General features: G+C 47.1%; 1 protein-coding gene across 3 annotated transcripts in view; it reads right to left on the bottom strand.

Annotated features, from left to right (window-relative positions):
* The window catches only part of LOC144146502 (uncharacterized), a 57,325-nt gene that overhangs the window by 24,519 nt on the left and 9,329 nt on the right, over positions 1–23,477 (bottom strand). For all 3 annotated transcript variants that reach the window (XM_077678459.1, XM_077678449.1, XM_077678454.1), the window contains exons 3-6: positions 22,556–22,828; positions 20,316–22,408; positions 16,150–16,271; positions 5,632–5,756 (exon numbers count right to left, since the gene is read on the bottom strand). In XM_077678459.1, the coding sequence (XP_077534585.1) occupies positions 5,632–5,756; positions 16,150–16,271; positions 20,316–22,408; positions 22,556–22,828 (2,613 nt within the window). The remainder of the gene's footprint in view (positions 1–5,631; positions 5,757–16,149; positions 16,272–20,315; positions 22,409–22,555; positions 22,829–23,477) is intronic.

Raw genomic sequence — 23,477 nt, forward strand, 5'->3', positions numbered from 1 at the left:
CTTAATTCACACAATTTTCGCTGCCAGTTTTAGTACAAATTTCGGTTTAAGTGGAGAGGTAACTACATAGCAGTTGTTTCTGAGCGGTGGGCAAGGTTTTGAAACCTCAATAACTGGTTAAATTAACTGTAAAATCGAAACCTCGATTTTACGAAATTCTTGATTTAACGGAATTTTCGTCCGCAAGTACGACTTCGTTATATCGAGGTGTAACTGTAGCACCCCACATGACACTATAGCGTTTGAAATTGGCAGTTTGCGACTCAAGTACAGATCTCATAATAAAATGCACTAAAATGTGGATTCACTGTCCAAGGTGACGTACTCGTGTTCGAAAACCTGCCTTAGCTGCCCCTGACAGCAAATACTGTAGCTGCAGTAATGCAGGGGCTGAATTTTCGAAAAAAGGGGCATCGTTTTGAAGCGGCACGGTAGTGCCATGCAAATGCATGTGTTCTTGGGCTGGGGTGTCGCTTTAAATGGCGGGAAAAGGGGGAAAAGCACACAGAGGAGCACTGTAGCAAGAGCACAAAGTCTTAAGCAAATCAGCGAGGGGGGGGGGGGAGGCAGTGCGCATCGCTTTGCACGCTCAGCGCAACTCAGTGTGCTTTTCCCCCTTTCCCCGCCCCTCAAAGTGACGGCCCAGCCCAAGAACACATGCATTTGCATGACGCTACCGTGTCGCTTCAAAACGATGCCATTTTTTTAAGAATTCAGCCCCAGGACACCATTCCCTCTAAGCTTTACACAGCCATGCAAAAAGAGATAATACAGCAGCTCAAAGCAGATGAATTCACACTGTACCGTAGAAGAGACCTCAAGCTGGCGATTCACCATGGCTGTATCATGTGGAGGTCAAGAGTAGTAATGCCCATGGCAGCACGCAAACAAGTGCTGTCTTTTTTACTTGTAGATCACCATAGAGTCATGGTCATGTATTTATATATATATATATATATATATATATATATATATATATATATATATATATAGACTTTTGCACATAGCTACTAGTGGTGGCTCGGCATGGTGGTGAGTTCGCTCATGTGATCCACACCAGAGCACACATCTAGCAAGCGCCCCATTCCCATCATAAACAGCAGCACCAATCCCGTGGATTTCAAATGGATTTTGCTGGTTAGCAGGTGGATAGCAGGTGCCTTAAGTGGGTAGAACTGCAAGAAACATACCAGCCCATATCAGCATCAGTTATTATAGTACAGTGTAACCCCAATTATATGTCTTCCGGTTTTACAACGACCCGCTTCTTATGACGGACCACCACAGTCCTGGCAAACCCCCCTCGTAAACAATGCATTAAAAACCCCGATTATACACTTCTCAGGGACATGTGGTCCGCTTCATATGATGGACGGTGGGTGGAAGGGATAAGCCAGCGTTTCTCCCACCTTTTGCGACACTTCATCAAGACCTTTATTTCTCAACCACCATTTGACGATGCTTGACGTGCAAAGGTAAACAGTGCGCGGTGGGCCCAACCACTTGCTGAACAGGCAGGCGGGAGCTTAACCTTCGATGGCCCCGTGTGGCAGCAGAGCACCAATGCGCCCACCGCAAGTTTAGGAGGCCAGCGGACCCCCCATTTGGAACTCCCTTTGAGCCCACAATGCCCCACAGTGATGACCAAACTTTCGCTTCCCTCACCCGCTCAATCCAAGTTTTTTAACGACATTCTCTCTGCCTTTGTTCGTTTCAACTTCCATCACCCCACTGTCATTTCTTTACGGCCTTCACTGCTCTTACCACCTGATCTCTGCTTATCAGTGTCGTTCAAAGTTGTGTTGTTGCTCAGTTCCTTTCTTTCCAGCCTTTTCTTCCATTACCACCTTGTACTACTGCTCATTTTGTTTCCCCTTCCGTTCCACTAGATTGTGGCCTTGGCAGTTTCACAGTGTCGCCTTTTCCCCTCTCAATTTGCTTGGCCGCGTCGGCCTTCCCAGCTTATCTTGCGCACGCGAGGTGCGAACTGGCAGGCTAGCACTGGACGGCATGGGGGTCGTGCGATGCGCGGCGCACAGCTGGTGGGCTAGCACAGATGCCGCAGGAGGGAGGGGGGCACAAAATAGGCATTTCTTTTTATAAACTTCGGATTCACAAGTTGAGGCTTCACAAATTGCGCAAGAACACGCTAAATATAGTCATTTAAATAAGTTCTTAGCCCACCTGTCGCTACTGCTACGGCAGCATTCACCTGTACCCAAATCATCAACGTCCTTGCCATTTCACACTTTTGCGCGGTCCTTTGAAAGTCGCATTATCGGGGTTCCACTGTATCACGCAGCCTTTTTTTTTTAATTTAAGGCTTACCACGGAAAATTGTGTCAGCCAATGGTGCAATACTCGTACCTGCTACAGTGCAAACATTCTAAAAGGACAATGGAATCAGACGCGCAGCCTCTGTATCGTACCACCCTGCTCCCGACGAGCAGATTGCGAAAAGTCTAGATCAGCGAGCTGCCAGCTGCTGCATTTCTCGCTTTGACAACCAACCACCACCTACAAGGCAACAAGCATCACCCCTGCTATGGCAATGTTTGGGTGGGAGCTGCCAAGCCACCTAGACCAGATCAGACCTGCACCAGAATCACCCAAAACAACGAACAAGCTGCCCAACAGCCCACACCTAAATTCAAGCGAACAAGTGACAGTAAGGCAATTTCTCTGTCAGTAAGGCAATGGGGTCCTTATGAAACAGATTGGCCCCGGACCGTAGAGCATGCGATGCGACGAAGGAGTCCCACAACAGAATCTATTCAAATAAAAAAACATCAGGACAACACTGTTTGTGAGGGAATTGGACAAAAAGACCGAATCGTGCAAGCCAGCAGAGCATTGGCCGGAACAGCATGTTAAAGGAGTACCAACACGAAATTTTAAAGCTGCGATAACTATGTAAAAGGCTTCCTTTGTATATGAAGATATCTCCCAGCAAGTTTCACCAGCACAGTGTCTACCAAGTTGACATTTTCAAATTCCCCGAGTTTTCCAGGTTTTCCCTGAGTCATTTTGATAAATTCTCTGAGTGATACAGAACTCTGCTTTATGTCAACACAGGCTGACACCACTTCAACAGTAGCTGTCCCCCTCTAAAAAGCACCTTATAAAACAAATATGACAAAGGTTGAATGCTAACAAGTAACTTTAATCTCATTCAAAAAGAAAACATAACAGAGTGGTATGTTCTCAGCTCACACTCAATGCCTCAGTGCTGTATTTAACTGCATCAAAGAGTTTATTTTGGTTTTGATGAGGGACACCTGCATCGTCACGCTAGGTGCCCTTAAACGCTGCCATACTTCTAGCATCAAAGTGCTGTGCAGAATTAGTGGGAAGAGTTTATTTGGGATTCACATAGGAAATCAGAAACACCTCAACTAAACTCCACTATGGTGACTCCACGTAAAGTTCTTTTGGCGCGCAGCGAAAGCTACGGAGCCGAAACATGCTCTCTTTCTACACAGTGGAATATAGTGTCGGTTTGCAGTTAAAAGTAACTCTTAAAATGGGGTACATATATTCGATACTTAAGATGTATTTTGAACACAGCTACGAACTTTTAAAGTTGAAAATGAAGAGAAATTTTTTTTTTTATTACCCCAGATTCACAACCCAAAGATTCACAAAGTGCGTCAGCTAACTAGAAACCACAGTTGATGGTGGCAGGTGTTCCAGCATAGAATTAAAAGCTACTACTGCCCCTGCCCCTGGAGACTCCCTTACGCTGCCAAAACAAGCTATCGTGGTGTGCAACGTTTTCTTCCGCCTTTCAGGAGTTTGGAAAACACGCCAGAACACAAGGGTAGCGTAAAGCAGACGGGAGTGTGGCGGTGACTTGCAAGCTATATGAAGCGAATTTTCACTGGAACCAGTGACTTGAGACAGCGCCACCAGCGACGGCTCCGGAGGGCTGTCCACTATTCACTTGCTGTTACTCGAGCCAGCATTACCGTGAATTTCGCTTTTTTTATAAAGTACAGCTAATTTTCCCTGATAGAAGCACAAATTTCACGAGTTTTCCCCGAGTATTTCCAGACTATCCTATAAACCGGAATATAGGTCGACCCCCTACCTTGAAATGGAAAAGTTGAAAAAAAAAAAAAAAAAAATTCGGCACAGAAGCGCACACACAATGTCTATATTTTCGATGCCCGTCCGTCACTGACACCCACTATGCCTACCGAAGTCACTCGTCCGAGCTGTCAGTCGTCCGAGGATGACTGCTTCTCCCTGTCTTCTTCAGTGCCGTCGAGCATGTTGCTGATTGAGCACTTACCAAACGCTCGTGCAATTATGTCGTCGGGCAGCGACTGCCAAGAGGAATACACCCAGCTTGACACGGTCACGAGGGATGGTCTGCGCAGCCAGCCCGCTGCCAACCTTTTCGTTATCGCCGGCTATTCACTCATTGTACAGTTCGCGGAGCTGGTACCGGCAGTGGTGCGACAAAACGGTGATGTCACGAGCGCCCTCCTGTCATGGCGGTAACTTCAGTGTTCATTTAGTCGAAGCCGAAACCGTCACAAATAAACGAGGCAGTTTTTTTATGCCGCTATTTACTCTGCTATCGACCGTATAATGTGCCTCTCTATGATTAGTGGGGTCATGGGCACCCATTGCAGCGAAAAAAATTTTACAAAAAATGCGTGTCAGTACGCCATCCCCACCTCCTACTCTGCCACCCGCAAGTACTGTCCCCAACCCTGCACACTACCATACGATATGGGCATGCTCCCACACACCAGCCCTCCCTGCCCATCCCCTCTCCCTACCATGAGTAGTGGGAAGGCATGCTCGCCAGCCCGGACACCGGCGTTCAGCTCTGGCTGGTTGAAAGGGCCTGCCTGGCAGCGACCGCCCAGGGACTTCTGGACTGAGAAGACCCCCCACTGCCAGGAATCCATAACCAATATAAAAATAAAGTTTATTCCACCTCCTCAGTACTCCTTGCAGCTTCTCCAAGAGATAGAGAGTTGGATGTGTCAAAGCCATGGAAGTTGCAGTATACAATACGGCAGCCTCATTGCTATGCAAGCACTTTCTAGTTTCTAGGAGGAATGGTGTCGCACATTGTGCTCCAGCAGGGATAACTACCGCCACCTTGTGCAGCCAGAGGGAACAAACCACATGCATAATGGCAGTACGAACAAAAAGGCACCGTGCACGACTGAGGCCGGTCGCACACTGCCTGTTCAAACAATCGCATTGTTTTACCTCCTGCTAGAAATGTGCCTCTTCAAACCAAATACAGGGTTTCTATTCTCTTGCAGAAGGTGTTGGAAATAAAGAACGAGATAAGCGCGGGTACGGGGCAACAGCAAATTGTGAGGAAAATGAAGCTGCGCTCACTGGCTCGCTCGGGGAGTTTTCTGCGACTTCCACGAGAACCGGATATCTGGGTCCTGCTTTCCTTGCTCAACCCGCCACAGAAAGCGCAGTTATTAGTGGCAGCGTTTACTGATTTGCTTCTCTGCAAATTACCACTCAGCAAATTGCTTTTAAGTAATGTTTTGCTTCCAATCAGTACCCTTGGAAATTAGTCGCTCTATAGTCAATCTAACCTCAACAGAAGGTGCTTTTGCTGACACTGCAGTGAATAATACACAAGCATACCACTTTGATGCTGCAACAGAAGGCTTGTGCTGGGATCGATGCAAACTGCTCGGTAAGATGGCGCAGCTCCTTACGCCTGACTCGGTCACAATTGCCAAAGTCCACATAGCAGACCTTGACATGGTCTGCAAGTAAAAATGATGCAGCAGCCGCTTAGATGACAAGCAAGTGCACACACACACACACACACATAACAAGAACTCTTCTCATTTTGTCGCTAGTAGCGAGCGAGAAAACTGTTGCATCTACATCTGCACCCTTGACGCAAATTCTCAGTGCACAAAGGCATTTTATTGATCCTGATCCCGGTTAAAGCCTTTTCTATCTAAACACTTCTTTGTTTCACAGAAAGTCGTAGAATGCTGCACATTTTCAATTTCTGTGATATGGATGCTGAATCTCCTGTGCACAGAAGGCCATTACAGCCTTCAAAACAATAGCTGCCCACACAGATGCCCTCTGCGAAACAAGTCATTGGGATGACTCAAAATCCCTAGTCACCCTGGATTCCTTGGTTCCCAAAAGACAGAAAATACACCAATTACCGTAAATTACCCCACCTCTCCCTTTTCCCTTGAGCTAAGGTACCGGAACCCCTTCTGAGCATAACTGAACAGAAGTGAAAACATTGAGACAATCTGACAGACTTGTTCTAAAGTTCATACCCCAAGCTGCATGCAGGGGTGATCCAGCCATTCGAACTGTTGGAGCAATTTGTGGAGCTGAAAAAATGTTATTTTGGAGCACTATTGTATCAGAACTTGATTTTGGAGCAGCTTGGGAGCAGCACAAAACTTATGTTGCCGCTTCATTTATCTGGAGATAAAGAAGGCTGGCAACCATTCAGGCAACGCTAATTACTTCCCCACAGTTGTACTCTGAAGCTGGTAACTAAAGCACCAAAAATGTGTGCCCCCACAGCCTTTAGACACCGCTGCAAGTGAAGCAGATGACAAGCGTTTCTTTAACTTAAAAAAAAAAACACCAAGTAATCATTACAAAAACTTACTGATACCAAAAGTGGGCCCATTTTATTTACAATAAAATTATTTCACTATCTCAAACATATTGCACTGATTTGTTGCTTGTTGCCGTTTCGTTCAGTTCATCCAGCTCGGAGGGTCCGGCTCGACAATATTTAGACAGAAAATATTGCACTTCACACACATCACACCATACTCTTGCTTCTTGCTTGCCTTCTTATTAAGTTCATTCAGCTCGGAGAGGGTGTGGCTAAAGGCAGAGTTGCCTTCTGCTAATAAAGCCTGCCCTGATGAAATAATGTTTTCAGCCCTTTTCAGCAACGCACGGCATGAGATCCCCTATTCTTCCAAATTCCACCTGAGCCGCTTTTCATTGCCGACATCAGCACCACATTCCCGGCCACTCAGGCGGTGGATAAGAGCAATATGAAGGGGCTTTATTTTCAATACCGTCACGCGGAATGAAAAAAAAAAAGAACAAAAAACAAAAACAAAGAGAAACCCGCTGCGAAAATCCCAAACGGCAAGTTGTTTAAACTTGCGCTGATGCAGTTTTGGCTAGCGCTACTCCACTGCAGTAGCCCTAAATATAAGGCCGCACAGTAATCAAACGATTCGCCGCGAGCGCAGAAAAGAATAGACTCTCGTTTGTGCATCTTGTCACGAGTGGCCGAACGTCAATCGCTAGTTTTCTACAAGCGATACACATGAAGTAATGCCACTATGCTTGTTTGCAGCAGTGTGGGAAACCACTCCGTTGCGGTCCACGCCACCGGAGTGTATGCATGCCGACTTGCCGAATCACCATCTCTGCTCCGAAGCGGCACCGTGGCTGCACTATTGCTGCACTGTGGCTGCACCATGAGCAGAGCTCGGCTGGTGCAACCGAATAATCGAGCGCACCGCTTCATCCAAGTTGCCAGCCTAGGAACCATCATGCTGGTTAGCGGCAGAATGATCGTCTCTCGCTTCAGCTGGTTTGAGGGGACAACTCTCGGCCGAAAGACCGGGTTCAAGCGGTTCGGAGCATTTGGCGCAAGTAAAACACCACTGGGAGCAGCAGGGCGCAGGAGAGTACAATAGTAGCAAAATGGCGCAAATGGCGCAGCTGGATCACCCCTGTGCATGCAGCACTGTGGAGGCTACACTGTTGTCAATAAAGCGCCCACTGAGGGCGCGTAACTCCCCGTGAAGGGGGTTTTGAAAAGACCTTTCCGCCTCACCTCTTGGCAGATGGAACTGCCAAGGGCCTGGCACCCATTCTCGCTTTCCTTCACATTGAGTTAGGTGCCCTCAGAGGGCGCTCTTTTGACAACAATGTAGCCTCCACAGTGCTGCCCGCAGCTTGTGGAATCGACTATAGATGTGAAGCACACCTCATTTGGTTCATTTGCACCCCTCAGCCGGCCCACCTGAAGAACAGTCCCCTTTTCCGTCTTCTATACCTTGAGGTCACCAAGCACGCATGCATGTATTGTCAAAGGCAAAAAACTTCGCACCAGCTTATTATTCATTTATCCAGCTAGCTGCATAACGAATGCTTTGGTATGCAAGTGTTTCTTAGCCCAGTATTTTCCTGCCCAATATTAAATTTACGTTTTCATGCCATTTTCCAGACCAAATCCACATTTCCTTTCAGCATACCTGTGCATTGGAAGTGTCATATCACTCACTTTGGAACATGACCGCTAATTATTTGCGGTAATGAATGCCATAAAATTCAGCAAAGTTATTCAATTGTCTTGATGGTCAGGTGGTCGAATGTGCTTTGAGGTGGGTATATCTGCAGAGCCACACTCCTCCTGTATTCTGCACCGATTTATTTCACCCATCACGATGTGAAGGAGCATTCATAACATACTGCCTGAAATTTAGCCCATTGTATACAACGACGTCCGGCCACAGAATCTTTTGAATTCGCCTCATCCCGAAGTTCAAACCAGCCATAACCTTGCCATTGAGATTTTAATGTAGAAACCCTTGCAGTGCAGGACTTTCTCCATTCCAGCAGTTTTGAATGGAGAATAAATACTGTGTGGGTATGTCAGACACCTGGGCAGCTTTACGCAAAAAAATGCTTATACGTTGATAACCTCAAGAGGGTTAAAGAAAAGTAGTTTCTACACTCTTAGGCAAAAAGGACTAAAATAGGGACTAAAATACAGCCGTTAGTCTTCGCGGGCGACCGTTCATCTTCAAGGGGAGTATCTGTGGCATAGTATGTGCCGTGTGCACAAATGCGGACTAACTGTTCGTCCTCGCCGATCTATAAGGAGCAACGGGAAGACGAAACGCATGCAGTTAGTCTCTTTGCTGCGTCGTTAATCCCCTGTAATGGCGTCGTCGTTGCCCTTTCGCGCATATGTCTGTGAACAGTTTTAGATTTCAAAACAAGTCATTGCAGTCGGTGGGTCCTTTAGATGGTGCCACGGGAGAAAATATCGATGTTAATTATAAGAAAATCGGCTAAAGTTAATAGAGCGGCGGGTAATGGCAAGGAGCGGTAAAGTGCGATGGCCAGACGCTTCTCGGTGAGGTTATGTTGATACGCTGTGTTGCATACGATTCGTGTGAAGTAATGATGTCCGATGAAAGATTTCAAGCGCGTCAACAATAACACAAATATGAGTGACAATAGCCAACGTTGATTCATAAGCGTAATGAATATGTATATGTTTAACAGACGAGAAAAAACGCATTACTTGCTGATGACAACTGCAAATAACAATGCTCACAAGTAAGCATCTCGAAGTTATCTTTCGCACTCGGTACATAATTGCCTTGTGCACCAAAGCTATGACAATGCTGCAACTGCTGTAAAACCCGGTTGCATTTCCCAGTCGCAATCGCCTAGCGACACGAACTTGAAGAATTCAGGCTAAGCAACACCGAATTAGGTTTCGCCGATGCAGGAAAATATGGTCTGTTTCCGTATTCTGACACTCACACAGACAACCCCTTTCACATACTTTACATAGAGCACTTAACATATGTATCGAACACCAAGAATACGCTTAGTTTGCGCTAATTTGTGCGGGAACAAATGAGTAGTCCGATCATCCAGCTATTTATCTCAACTAGGCGACGAGTGGATTGTTATTTACGAGAAGAAACAATGGTTGTGAGTCTGCACTTAAAATCGAACTGAGAAATAGTCGCTAAAGTTAGCAAAGCGCTAAGCGCAAAGCGCAAATCGCGGTCACGTTCGCTTGCACGGATATAAATTCGAACACCAGTTGCAATGAATCTGTCGCGTTGTGCACAGCACTACACGATGTACACTTGGTTATTATCTACCGACACTTCAATCCGGCGGCGTGGTCCAGCGGTAGCGCGTTGGGTACCTCGTGTAAAGTTCTGGGCGTCGGTGGTTCGATCCCCGGTGATGCCGATGGTTTTCTTTTTTCTGCGACTCTCAGCAGTTCGTCCTTGGGGAGTATCGGAACAGACCATCCGGGTGGGGACTAACCGTTCGTCCCCTCACATTTAGTCCCCAAAGGGAGTAATGATTGTGGCAGAGGCCATTATGTGGCAGAGGCCGTTAGTCCCCCAAAGGACAAACTGTTAGTCCTTTTTGCCGAAGAGTGTATTCTACCAGCAGCAGGTAAAAACACCTCAGGGAGCTTCTCCCGCCAGTCACCTGAGATTGGCTAAGCACGCCACCTGGAGCATCCTTGGCACAAATGTTTAAAGGGACCCTGCAACACTTTTTGAGCAGTGCAAGTAAACCTGCGCGACATTTAGATTACACTGCCGGGAATACCCGAGCCAAATATTACACGTGCGCGTGAAGCGGTGAGAGTGCAAATCCAGTGATGCTACAGGCTTAGGCCACTTTGGAGCAGCTGTTGGAGAAGGCAAAAACGCATTTTGGAGCAGCAAAACTGGCTTTCGGAGAAAGTATTGATAGAAAGAAGCAGCTTTAAGACACTTACTGCATTCATGATAGACAATCGATAAAAGCACGCTCTTCAACAATGATAAAAAAATTAAAAGAACTCAGAATTATGGATATTTCAGATATGGATAAGGACAACACATGGATATTTTATCCTCATTTTCATCAGCCTCCTCAAGAATGTCTGCATTGAACTTCGTGCAGTGGCCTGCATAACAACAACAAAAAAACATGCTATCATTTTTACACAACAGCGGATTTACTATGAACAAACTAAAAATTGCTCGCTACTACGAAAATGCTTTGTAAAATCGAGCGCTATTGGAAAGGTATTTTACGAGTGCTGAACAACAACATCAGCAGCGCCACGGCTTTGACTGAATAATGCAACATCCCTCTCCGCCCTGTGTTGCACATGCGGCGTAAGCGCTGCCACTGTAAGGGTCTAAAAGAATAAGCTGCCGATAGCGGCGTTATTGTTTACAAAGGCAGCGGGCCACCATTTCTGGCAACAAACATGCAGCACCGGGCTGAATCTTGCCCCTTCACGATACGTTTGCTGCAAGCGACCAAAACGCCTGTTATTGACAAGGTAGCCCATTAAAATCCAAATTAAAAATTGCCTGTGACGCTGCTGCACTGCCGCTGCTGCACCGCATCGACTGCACAAATTCCCAGGCAATTCACCATGTTTTTTTGCGTAAGCACGACATAAGCGATCAGTGATGTGATGCACATACAGCTATGACGACATGCAGTGTAATTTGACGCTCCACTCATTAAGATCACAACTAAGGTATCAAATATCGCACATAAAAGATACAAGAACACTTGGCATGTACTATAAAAATTAAGACGGTAGCTGAGGCTGGCAAGAGAAACATTTCTGCAGGTCAAAATTGGCACCAACACCACAAGGCGATCGAGTAACATTGATCCAAAAGCGAGTGAGAGGCGGATGTTGAGCTAAAGAACATCACAATTTTTTTACCGTATCTATTTATTTTTCAATCGCTTTTAGTAACATAATTGGGCTCTCTGCTTCAATGCAAGCTTTGTTGTGTTATCACCTTCCCGCCCGCCACCGCCGCCACGCTATCGTCTGCTGCTATGTTACAAGTTTATGGCGTGATCACAGAAAAAGACTGCCGCGACCATCGCTTGTATGACACATAAGAGCAGCGAAGCGCTATGCCCGATAACCGCAGAGCGCACCGATGTCGCCGAATCACACATTCGTCAAGCTCGACTTCAATCAGCGCTGTAATTACCAAAAGTGTCACTTTTCTTTGTTATTTTTCTCTTGAGTTTGATCATGTGACGACCCAGCAGCTTACTAGGGGGAGTGTGGACAAATGCCATGCATTGGGCTTTCTTTGTCATGGAGAGGCTTGTACTGCCCTCTTATGTTGCAGTTACGTTGCGGTTATGTTGCCAAACATAAAAGCAAAATACTGCATGTCATTTGTATGCTCCGTGATAGCAGACTTGGAATCAGTCGAAATTATTATTTCTTTTGGTAGAAAACATGCTTTAAACCGCGTGTCATGTGAAACTGCGCCTGTTGCAAATTACCGGACATTTCGCGGCGCCTAAGGTCGTTGAAATTTTTTGCCCTATTTCGCGGCAAAAGCAAGCCGTTACGTAACATTACATCACTCTTACGCAGGCTGAAGTTGCCAATGTGTGACGTGATCGTTCCCGCCAACTGTTTAAATTACGTCACGCCTTCTCAGCCAATCACAGAGAGGGCATGTATTACCAGCTGTATTGTTGTTGAATATCAAAGACAGACCTACGTTGCATGTCCGGTGCATTTAGACTAGTTTTTCATTGCCGGCCAAGAATTATGCGGTTTCAGCAAAGAGAAATAAGGCAAACTTTAAAACTGGTGCCCGTAAGCGTCATAAAACGTCGAAATGACGAAGGCACACACAACCACTTTGTTAACCGGACGCACGTGGCCGAAACTGAAAGCCAATCAGAAAAGGGGTCCGGCAAACACTCAGTTTCCATGGGAATTTGTGCAGTCGAGAATAGGGCCCCAGGACCCAGTTTGCCTTGGCTTGGCTCGGATTGCTTCCCGAAAGCAGGTGCACCGCAATGTCGCTTCCATTGGGGAACCTCAAGTAGTTAGTTTCGTTCCTGAAAGTCGGCGCACACCAAGGAGGTTGTATAGAACTTCTGGAGTGGAGATGGTGCTCGAAAACTGACGCCGACGGCCGCCATCTTGCCGTGGGTAGAAAACTCGTTCCGCGGTAGCAGACGCATTGCATTCGTCGCATAATGTACTTGTTTTTGCGGCGGGTTACGTTATATTTTTGCTTCCGTTCTTTTTTTGTTTTGTTTTGCAAGTTGATTCTCTCATGCGGCTACCTTCAAGCGCACCGAGCTTTTTTTGCGCGCGTTCATTTCGCCGCATGTGGTTTCAGTTATGCTCCCCTCTCCGTGTTTCTAGTTAAGCGCTTCGCAAGTCGCCCGTGCGTGCGCCGGGGGCGCACACATCTGGTAATTATTTACATTCTTGGGCGCTAACAACTAAAATAAACAGTAGACACAATGACATTTTTTTCTGCCCCATGTGTCGTTCTTCCGAGTTCTCTCTTGCCAAAGAGCACAACTCGTGTTCGTTCGATCCTCGTTCGCGGATGGATGCTCCAAAGGTGTAGAAAGCAGAAATGGTCTGCTCGTGCGTCGCGTTCGGCTGCGCTAATCGTGCGAAGGAGGCGTCGGGGATCACCTTTCATCTGTAAGTACTGAGGGTATCTGTTTGGTTTGGGTTTCGAGGGCATTACTAGTATTATAACGTTATGAGTGCACATTTGCCCGTGGTTTGTGCGTGATGTAAAGGGAAAATTTGTCGTAGCACCTGCCGTCCGCTTACTGAGCATACCGTACGCGCTTGTTTACGCAGATATGCGGATGTTTTCGCTCGTAGTTGTGTGGTCCTGTAGTCGCTTGGCTGCGCGAAATCACATGTTTGTAACTATGTGGGGCGCAAGTTGTTTTTCCGCACTAATTTAAATGCAGAGTATTGCTAAGGCAGTTACCGTCAAAAATCAAGGCACTCTTGTTTAATACATTTCCTTTACATCCGGCCATACGTGAATACACTGACGTTTCTCGTTAGCGCTGTTTCGTAGAAGTCTTTGATGCACCGCAATGCTCTCCCGCGTTCTTTGTCCGCGTGATTTTGTTATCAATAGCACGCTGCTCGCGTCCGAACTTGCGCGGTCAACGAGGTTGTGAATGTGATTGAGTAACCTCCTGCGAGTAGTTTTCTTATCAATAGCACGCTACTATCGTGCCAACGTGCGCAGTTAATGTAGTCGTGCATCCAATTAAGTAACCATCTGGATTTGAAAAATAAAGTCAATGGGAGTCCCATGGCTTCTGTAAAGTGCACGCGGAATAAAAAAAAATCCTGCTTTAATGTGCTTCAGTGTGTGCCAAATCCATTTCGCAAAATACGATTGAAAAGCTGGAAATAGACCCGCGCGTTGGCTCAGTGGCTAATGCACTGTGCTGCTCATCCCTAGAGCGCGGGTTCGATTTGCTGCCGCGGCAGCCGCTTTTCTGGTGAAGGCGAAAAGCGAAAACTACTGTGTGAACGAGATTTCGGTGCACGTTAAAGATTCCCCATGTGGTCAAAATTAATCCGGAGCCCTCCACTACGGCGCGCCTTATCGCCTGCGTTGCGTCAGCGCGTTAAACCCCACAATGAATCAATCAATCAACCAATCAATCAATCAAAATCTCGTGCTTAATTTGGTCTTCGACAAGGGCAAAACTGGGCATGTTGTTTAAACCAGAAAACGTGCATTTGCACTACATATAAAGATTGCAATATCCTTATGGATATGATTCTTGCAGTACTGCTTAAAAACCATTCGAACCGCTACTGCATTATTATTTATTAATCATTAATGAATAAGCATTCATTAATCCTAGAAACGCCGCTAAAAGAAACAAGCGTCAAATAATCGCGCTTTCGCGTGTCCCGCACTTCCAGCGTGAAATCACAGCTAATGGTAACCTTATAACGCGGAATCTCTTGCCATGGCGCGCAACATGAGGTAATTTTAATGTTAAGGGGGCGGTCTATAGCCTTAGCTATACTGAATAAACGTTGATTGAAATAAACTGAGGGTGGTGCCTTTAGCATAGCGCTGCGCGTTTTCCCGCATCGACAGCTCTGTTGACCACCTTAAGATATACACAGGCGAACTCGCTGCTTGAACCATATATTACGTCAAAAACCTTACGCGTAAGGCAGAATTCAGTCTGCCCTCAAATATCGTAATCGATATACTAGCTTACCATCGTTTTCTCCCTTGTAAAGCCAAAAAAAAAACGCGACAGCACTTCAGCGTCCCTGCCGGCGCAGCGCATTTTCTACCCACGGCAATATGGCCGCCGGCCGGTCCGCCCGGCTTCACCTCCCCGCGTTGCCCGCTATGGGCGGCCTCCACTCCAGAAGTTTTATACAACCTCCTTGGCGCACACCCTCGGGCGCAGGATGGGCGCAGATTCGCCAAATTTTGAGGAAATGTAGCAAGATGTAGCAGCCAGGGCACTTGGGCGCTGTTTGGCGCAGCGGTAGCATCACTGAAATCACTGTGAAAGACACGGAAAAACCAACTGCGCTCGCTTCAGTTTTCCTCAATATGCACCCCTGGCATAGAGTAAACAACATCATTGAGGCCATGGCTGTCCTATTGGTTGTCGCTGGTCAACTTCGCGGCTGACTTCTCATTTCCTGTGACAATCCGCCGTCGTCAGCGCCATGTACCAACCTCTTCCATGCCTGAACCTGTACGCACGGTTTTAATGTTTCTTTAGTGTTTTGAGTGCATGCGGAGTTTAGTGACAAACTCAATACTCCCCTTTCAAGGAAACCACTCGACAACAACGTTTATTGCTTCAAAAACGCCCTAACAGCCTGAGCGCACGCTTGCGAACAGGCAGCTATGCCTGCATTTTTTGTGGCACCAGACCGGAAATAGACCCCTCCACGTTGCGCGAGAAAAGGAGGAAACTTCTCGGCCTGTGATATATCGAAGGCTGCCAAAGACAACGCCATGAGCCGCCCCCTTTCAGGGAGAGCGCACGCAGCTTACGTCGCGTTGTCCGCGGTCGAGTTGAGAGGGAACAATTATGCATGATTTCTCATCGCGCAGAGTTTCGGGGATAGTGACTGGATTTTCATAATTCTTGCGGGAGGAGATTGCTGGGACAAACGACTTTACCCGAAAATACATTCCGGATAGTCAATGGCAAGTGCTGCAGGGCTCCGTTAAGATAGATTGTGTCTGGTGAAGTAGGGCTTAGGATCGGCTATGTTGGGTCAGATTAGCTCAGGTTATGATAGGTTAGGTTACATTCAGTAAGGTCTGTTTGGTTAGGTTGGATTAGATTAGGCCACGTTAGATTACTTCTGGCCCTCATTTTTATCACTGCTAAAATATGCCGCGAGAACAAGGAAAATGTCACGTGGTTTTATAAGCCAATGAGAGGCGAGTGCCGGCAGAATTTTGGCTAGGCATTGCCCCCGGCTTCCAGCAGAAGACGCTGCCCAGCCTGTATGTGTTAGTGTACAGCTGGAGACATGCAGGACAGGGCTAAAGAAACACGTACCTGGCAGTACCTCCAGAATCTGGGCCCGGTACCAGTGGTTGTCCGCCATATAGTGCGCCACACAGTGCATGCCCACTGTCCCTTTGAAGTTCTCGTCACCAGCAGTGGACTGGTAATGTGCACTGCAAGGGCACCATTGAACAGGATTAAACACACCCTGTGCAGTGCAAACACGTCGTCAGAATGCCGCCCATTGTTTCCCGTCGCCCTACCCAGCCGGTTCAGTGATGCAACTCGACACTGTTCCCGTGCTGCATTTACTTCTGCATGAACCTGTACACATGACCAGATGAGCAAACTGAGCAACAAGCCTAGCATTACAGCCTGCTTATTATTCAGACGGGAAGCCCAGCATCGAAGCACCAAAGTCATGTTGCAAGGCCGATGAAAAAAAGATGCTCATTTCTCGTCTCTTTGTGACTGGTGACTTGTTTGTGGCCCATGCCCATTCACAGCGGATGCCCGGTACTGGCTATGTCTCAGTTATATTTAGAGGTGGGCAAATGACCTCACCTCCAACTCAAATCTTTCTCAACCTCACCTCAACCTACCTCACCACTGAGGTTTAGCTTCAGGTAAGCAAACTCACTTCACATGCGTCAAGCCCCATAAACCTCACCCCAACCTCATTTCTAACCTCACCTCTAACCCAACCTCACCACAACCTCAAGCACTTCATTGATTATTGACTATATTTTTATAAAAATTGCAGGCCTTGTTCAGCCCTGGGGTGGAGCAGTTAGAATTCATATAAAATGTATTCACTCGGAAAGCTATTGGCACAGAACATTTCAAACAAACAGGGGTGGGGAAAAAAAAACGAACAAGTACAGCACTAGTGTACCGCAGTAATTCATTCCCAATGAACAACTAAATTATAAAATTCAGTAAATAAATTGCCTCAGCCAGCCTAATTTGAAGCTTTCTTTGAAGGCAGTAATACAGTGAGGGGTATGGCATTGACGTGTCTGGGTTCGTTCGGCAGTTGAATGGGCAAAGCTAGAGTCACTAGATAAGGGTACAGAGTATCGGCACTCTTTTCTCCTATTATTTGCCGCCCCCATGATCATTGGTCAGTTCGCATCACGTGACAACTGATAAACCACTGCGACAGTTCACGAGCACCGGCATTTTGTTTATGTGTTTTAGTCAGTCAACTCTGGTAGACACAGCGTGTCCTCCCTGCTCTGCGGCTGCGCGCAACTGACGTTGTACCGAATGCAAATCAAAGATAATGCATGTTGCGTAGCAGCATTTCAGCAGCAGAGGTGTGCCCGAAGATACCATTTTGCTGCATCTTCGGCAGTGTCGTTAACAAATGACCCAATCGAAGCGGCAATCTCGCAACACTGATAAATGCCAAAATGGCTGCCGCTGCTGACTTGCATGCATCAGTGGCGGTACTTCCATATCTTCTCTAGTGACACCGGCGAGGCCGCTGACTATCGCCAAGCAACATTTGCCGATAATTTTTTTTTTTGTCACGATGCGCCTAGCTTACAAGGCTTCAATGTCTGCTCTCACCCCAAAGATAAACCACTTTACCATGACTTTGAAGAACAGCCGCAAAGAAAACATTGAAAGGTTATGCGGCACCCATCTTATGCATGAAGATGTTCGTTTTTTTTTTATCTTGAATTTAGTTATTGTAGTGGTTCCCTTGCTTTATTTTCTCATGTCCTGCCTGCCCTGCCTTTACTTGAAAAGAAAGGGTGGCACTGTCCCCTCCCAATTCCGAAATGAAATTCTGCATGGCACTGCAATGTGAACGGACACTGTACTTGCGCAACATCGTAACCAAAACTACATTTCAGATAGATGTATTCGTTTCTTTGCAGTCCGAGGTAAAATGCCCCGATACTTTCACGAGCCAGAGCGATGTTCTCAACTGGCTCCCCCTTTCTGAGTTCAGTCCAACTCTTACTGTACTCAGCGAAGATATTCACGTGGCCTCTGCACCAAATCCTACCTCTGCTCATAGCTTTGGAATACCAAACTAGAAAGCTTGAAAAGTGGCACAGAGCTCAGGGAAATCTTTAACCTGATTGATTGATTGATTGATTGATTGATTGATTGATTATGAGGTTTAAAGCGCCGACACTACACAGGCGATGAGGCGCGTCGTAGTGGAGGGCTCCGGATTAATTTTGACCACCAGGGGATCTTTAACATGCGCCGAAATCTCCAACACACGGGCGTTTTCGATCTTCGCCGCCATCAGAAAATCGGCTGCCGCAGCTGGGAATCGTCACCTTGAAAAGCTAACATCCTTTAAGGATAGGAATTTTTCCAGGCTCTTCCCGTGGATTAAGGTGATTGTCACGCAGATGCGTGATCAACACGTAAACTTGCTCGGACGTAGGTGCACATCACATTTAATGACATCATTAATGATGAATATTCCCCACCTTGCCCAACTCACAGTTACTCTGAACTGTGACGCAAGAGGGCAGTGTCTGCGACATAAAGTAGGTGCATCTCACTTCAACTTCAGTTCAGCTCTAGCCCCAACCTCACTCAACCTCAAACTGATCAGCTGAGGTTGAGGTCAAAAACCCTATCCTCACACACTCAGCAGGTTACAGCTTTTGACCCCACCACATCACCTCACACGGTGAGGTTGAAATCCATTTGAAGCTTAGATCGACCTTACGATGTCCAAAACTCGCGAAGTTACACACCCCTGGTTGTATTTATTTGAATAGGTGCAATGAAATAAGAATAACTTAAATAAATAGAAGGGTAGTACTTAAAGCCTAGTAACCTCCACGTGCATGCTTGCATCACAATTTGTTTACCATGCGAATAGGATCAATAAAACAAGCATAGCCACATTGAATACACTGCATGACAGCAGCATATTGCATGTCAACACTCTGGTGAATGTGGCCTGCTTCATGTCATCACAGGCTGATCAGCACAACGCCAAACACTAATGACATTCAAGATTTACTGGCCATAAAACCAACATTTTTCGGCCATAATCAAAAGAAGAAAAGCCTGGCATACTTCGACCAGTGTTATTCTGTTCTTAATGGGAAGTCTCCGCTATAAGTCTATGTCGATATTTCTGGGTTACAGCTCATACTTCCGAGCTAAAGGGGAGGGAATTAGTTTTAAACCTAATGCAACCAACGTCGCTAAGCTGTCCAAAAGCTATCCCAGGGATAAGTAAATGACCTACAAAAAAGTGTCATACTACATGGCTGCCTGAAAAGAGGCATTGCAAAGCTATTCTGCAGCGGGAGCTGACAGTGGCCCCTCATGCCATGGTTTCTTCTTGTGCAATAGTAATGGAACTGTTTCCTAATCTACTGCACTAAAATGGAATGCCCTCCATTGTACTGGTGCCAAGCATTTTGTTTCAGCACCAATGCAAAACACTGCAGTTCCAAGGGGTGATAAAATGGTTAAGACGCTGCCCTGAGACAAAACTTATTTTCATTCCATTTCAAGACCAAGTCTGGTCGTCAATCCTGGTGTTGAACGGGTCGCCGTGAAATTTTACCGTGATAAAAACTACGCAGTCTAATTTTGGACAGCTATAATTTTTGAAGTGGTCGCAATAAGCATTGCAAAACCCTGTATGCTTTTCTTTTGCTGTTCAAGTTGCAGGTTTTACACTTAAGCAACACACTGACTATACAAACCAGTCTTTTTAAAAAAGTACAAGAAATGCACGTGCAAAAGGGAAGGCGCACAGGAAAACTGCAGAAAAATTGTATATAGGCATCCTGTGTGCGCCCCTTTTACATCTCAAATGCACTAAAACCCAATTGAAAACATTATTGTGCATGTTTACATATTTGACCCATTTCGTTTTACAATGGTAAAAAATTTAACTGAACAATTTCAATTGAAAAAATAAAACATACAGCCATTTCTTTTTTTTTTTTGCAGTTAGGCATTTCTTCTCTTTCTGCCACATTTTCTTAAAGAACAGTTCTTGCTATTGACAAGGAACGCACATAATACATTAAACCTACCAGGCAACAATACCATTCTTTGATTTAGTTAATTAGTACAGAAACAGCAGCGTCATTATAAAGCTGAATCCTCTATGGCAGAGGCACTTGATGTGGCCCGTTCTTGTGGCCTGCAAACTTGGCCTGTGAACAACTCTAGTTGACTTACTTCTGCTTAAAAAAGACAACCAAGAAACTTACGCCAAATCATTCAGCAGACCATCCAGCACTCTTCTAGAGGACTCCAGCTGGAGCCAAAACTCCGAAGGAGACTTGTAAAATGAGAAAACCACCTTCTGCGTGCTCCCAATGATGCTAGTGTCAGCTGGTGGAATGGCGAAGGACTTGTGGCTGCCGGGTGACTGTGACTTGGCGCTGCCCACCGTCGCAGCGTTCAAAGGCTGCGTCTGCGATGAACTGTGGCCAGGCAAGAACGACTTCGTGTCAGTCTTGGTGCACGATGGCTGCTTGTTTGAAGCCACGAAGCCCGGGGGTACAGGCACAGTGACCTCGCCAGCTGGCTTCCCCTCTCCATGTGGCTGGCTGCAACTATTCACAGACACAGTGGCCTTCCCGCCAGCTGGCTTCTCCCCATGTGGCTGGCTGCAACTGTTCACGGACACAGTGGCCTTCTTGCCGGCTGGCTTCCCCTCTCCCTGGGGCTGGCTGCAATTGTTGTTCACTTGATCCGCTTCAGCCAGCAACGAGCAGGCGTCCCCTCGGTCATGGACGTCCTTGATGGCTTCCTTCGCGGGCTTCTGCGGTGTGCTGCTGGACGGCTTCACAGGGGGAAGAGCCACACCCCCGGCTGTGGCCCCTGTGTGCTCCGGGGCTTCAGCACATGGCACTGCACTGCAGCTGGGCACCTCAACATGCCCAGCTTCGGCCCCGCCAGTGGGGGGTGCCATGGGACCTGTGTGCATAGCAGTCGGTGGCAGGTTCAACTCTGAAGGGCCTGTGCACGGTGCTAATGCCGGACCTGCCGGTCCTGTAGTTGGCTTCAGTTCTGTGGCGAGCTGTGCTCCAAGGCTGGTATATGGCAGTGTTGATGGCGAGGAAAGCTCTGGCAAGACATCAGGACCATCACCTGCCGCAAACTGGGCTTCAGTACTCTCGTACCTCGGTGTGGGTAGTGATGGGAGCTTGGGCAAGGCATTAGGACCTGAAGCGAACTCGGCTTCAGGACTCTTGTACACCGGTGTGGGCAGTGACGGGTGCTTGAGCAATGAGTTACTGCACTGGGCTTGCGGTTTCACACATACCGGTGTGGGTGGCAGTGGGGGATTGGGCTGTACACCACGACCAAACCCTGTGTGCGACCAAAGCCCTTCGGAACTATCGCCCACCAGCGAGGCGGATGACGATGGAATCTCGGGCCAGGTACCAGGACCCGACTTGCACTGGCCTTCGGGACTCCGGTACCCCGGTGTGGGTGGCAATGCTAGATCAGATAAGGCATCACTGAACTGGGTTGCGGGACTCGTGCACCCCGGCGGGGTTGGCGATTGAATCTCTGGCACGTCACCACGGCTTGTGCATGCGGGTGGCACTGCAAACTGCTGCTGTGGTCCACGGCCGCCATACGTCAACGTGGCCAGCGGTGTTGCAAGTCGAGCCTGGGCTCCCGAGTCCTCTGGAGTCCGTGAGTGTGCACGTGGCGACCCAGGGACTGGGTACCCCAAGCCATGGGGCACCTCCACTTTGGATGGAGCTCCTGGACCACTGTATGCTGGGGACCTAGATGGTAACACTGTGCGCTGTCCTCTGGCAGCGGAATACGAAAGTTCCTCAACAGATCCGTACTGCTGAGGAAGAGCACGAGCTGCCTGAGGTGGCTGACGTCCAAGTTCCTCAACAGACCTGTATTGCTGAGGAAGCACACGAGCTGCCTGAGGTCCAAATTCCTCAACAGATCCATACTGCTGAGGAAGTGCACGAGCTGGCTGAGGTCCAAGTTCCTGAACAGATCTGTATTGCTGAGGAAGAGCACCAGCTGCCTGAGGTGGCTGACAACCAAGTTCCTCTACAGATCTGTACTGCTGAGGAAGTGCACGAGCTGCCTGAGGTGGCTGACGTCCAAGTTCCTCTACAGATCTGTACTGCTGAGGAAGTGCACGAGCTGCCTGAGGTCCAAGTTCCTGAACAGACCTGTATTGCTGAGGAAGTGCATGAGCTGGCTGAGGTCCAAGTTCCTCAACAGACCTGTATTGCCGAGGAATTGTACGAGCTGGCTGAGGTCCAATTACATCGTCGCAGACTGACAAGTCCAGCGATGCAACTGATGGTGGGCGCGACTGAAAAAAAAAAAAAAATCCATCAGCAGCAGGAAAGGTGCTTTAAAGGTGCTTTAAATGCGGCTGAGGAATTCAATGCTTCTATGAATGCACATACAGCTCCAATTCCAAGCATCTAAAAAATCCCACACAAAGCTACATACTTACAAATGGAGAAAAGCAGTGGAGAGCTTCAGTTGTTTCAAGTGGAGCGCTCTGTGCACCATTTCGGGCCATGGAGTCTGGGACTGAATATGTAATCGCCATAGGGGCCCTCAGACAGTGGGCACTTGCAGCAAAGGCCTCTTCTGCAGTGAGCAGGAAATGAACCTGGAACATCTTCATATACATCCGGTCTATCGTGCCAGTGGCTGCTTCAAAGTGGCGAAGGAATTCATTTATGTTTGTCACAGATGTTATACGGCTTGCAGCCAGTTCCGCCTGCAAGAGAGATAAGAGCTGCCTGTTTATGAAAGCACACAGCCTGCCTTCAGGGGATTGCCTCAATTTCAAACACGTTTTTTTTTTTTTTCGAACAAGCTAACAAAAATAAAATACATGAACATTTTCTTGCACCACACACCGGCACCAATTTAAACAAAATTAGAGAAGTGGCTATGACACCCCCCAAACTGTGTGCTCCTCCTGGTTATTTCTCTTGACATGTGGGTCACCTAAGGCGTAAGTAATTTTCATCTGCATGTATTTTTACGACAGACAACAGTCTTCCTTGAGCTACCTAAACCAAAATTTTGGTCTGTGTTTGTTACACTCAAATCAGCCACCTGGCCAAACAAAAAGAAATCACACACACGGGGTGTTTCAGCTAATTTAAGCCAGAGATTAGAAATATACAGATGCACTCTAGACGACATGACCAAATGCATGTTGCTCACTTTTGTATGCAGTGTGTCATGGCATTTTTTGTATTTTGCTTAGATAATTATTCAAGATTAATTATCTAACTTCTGAAGCAACGAAGCTAGGACAAAATTTCAATTAGAAAGTTGCAGACAGCATCTGAATATGCAGTTTCTGTCTTTATCTTGCTGATGATAGCTTGCTGATGATGCCCACGAAATACAACAAA

This window comes from Haemaphysalis longicornis, unplaced genomic scaffold (genome assembly GCF_048455015.1).
Source record: "Haemaphysalis longicornis isolate Haplotype H1 unplaced genomic scaffold, Haemaphysalis longicornis Haplotype H1 scaffold_1, whole genome shotgun sequence".
Taxonomy (NCBI): Eukaryota; Metazoa; Arthropoda; class Arachnida; order Ixodida; family Ixodidae; genus Haemaphysalis; species Haemaphysalis longicornis.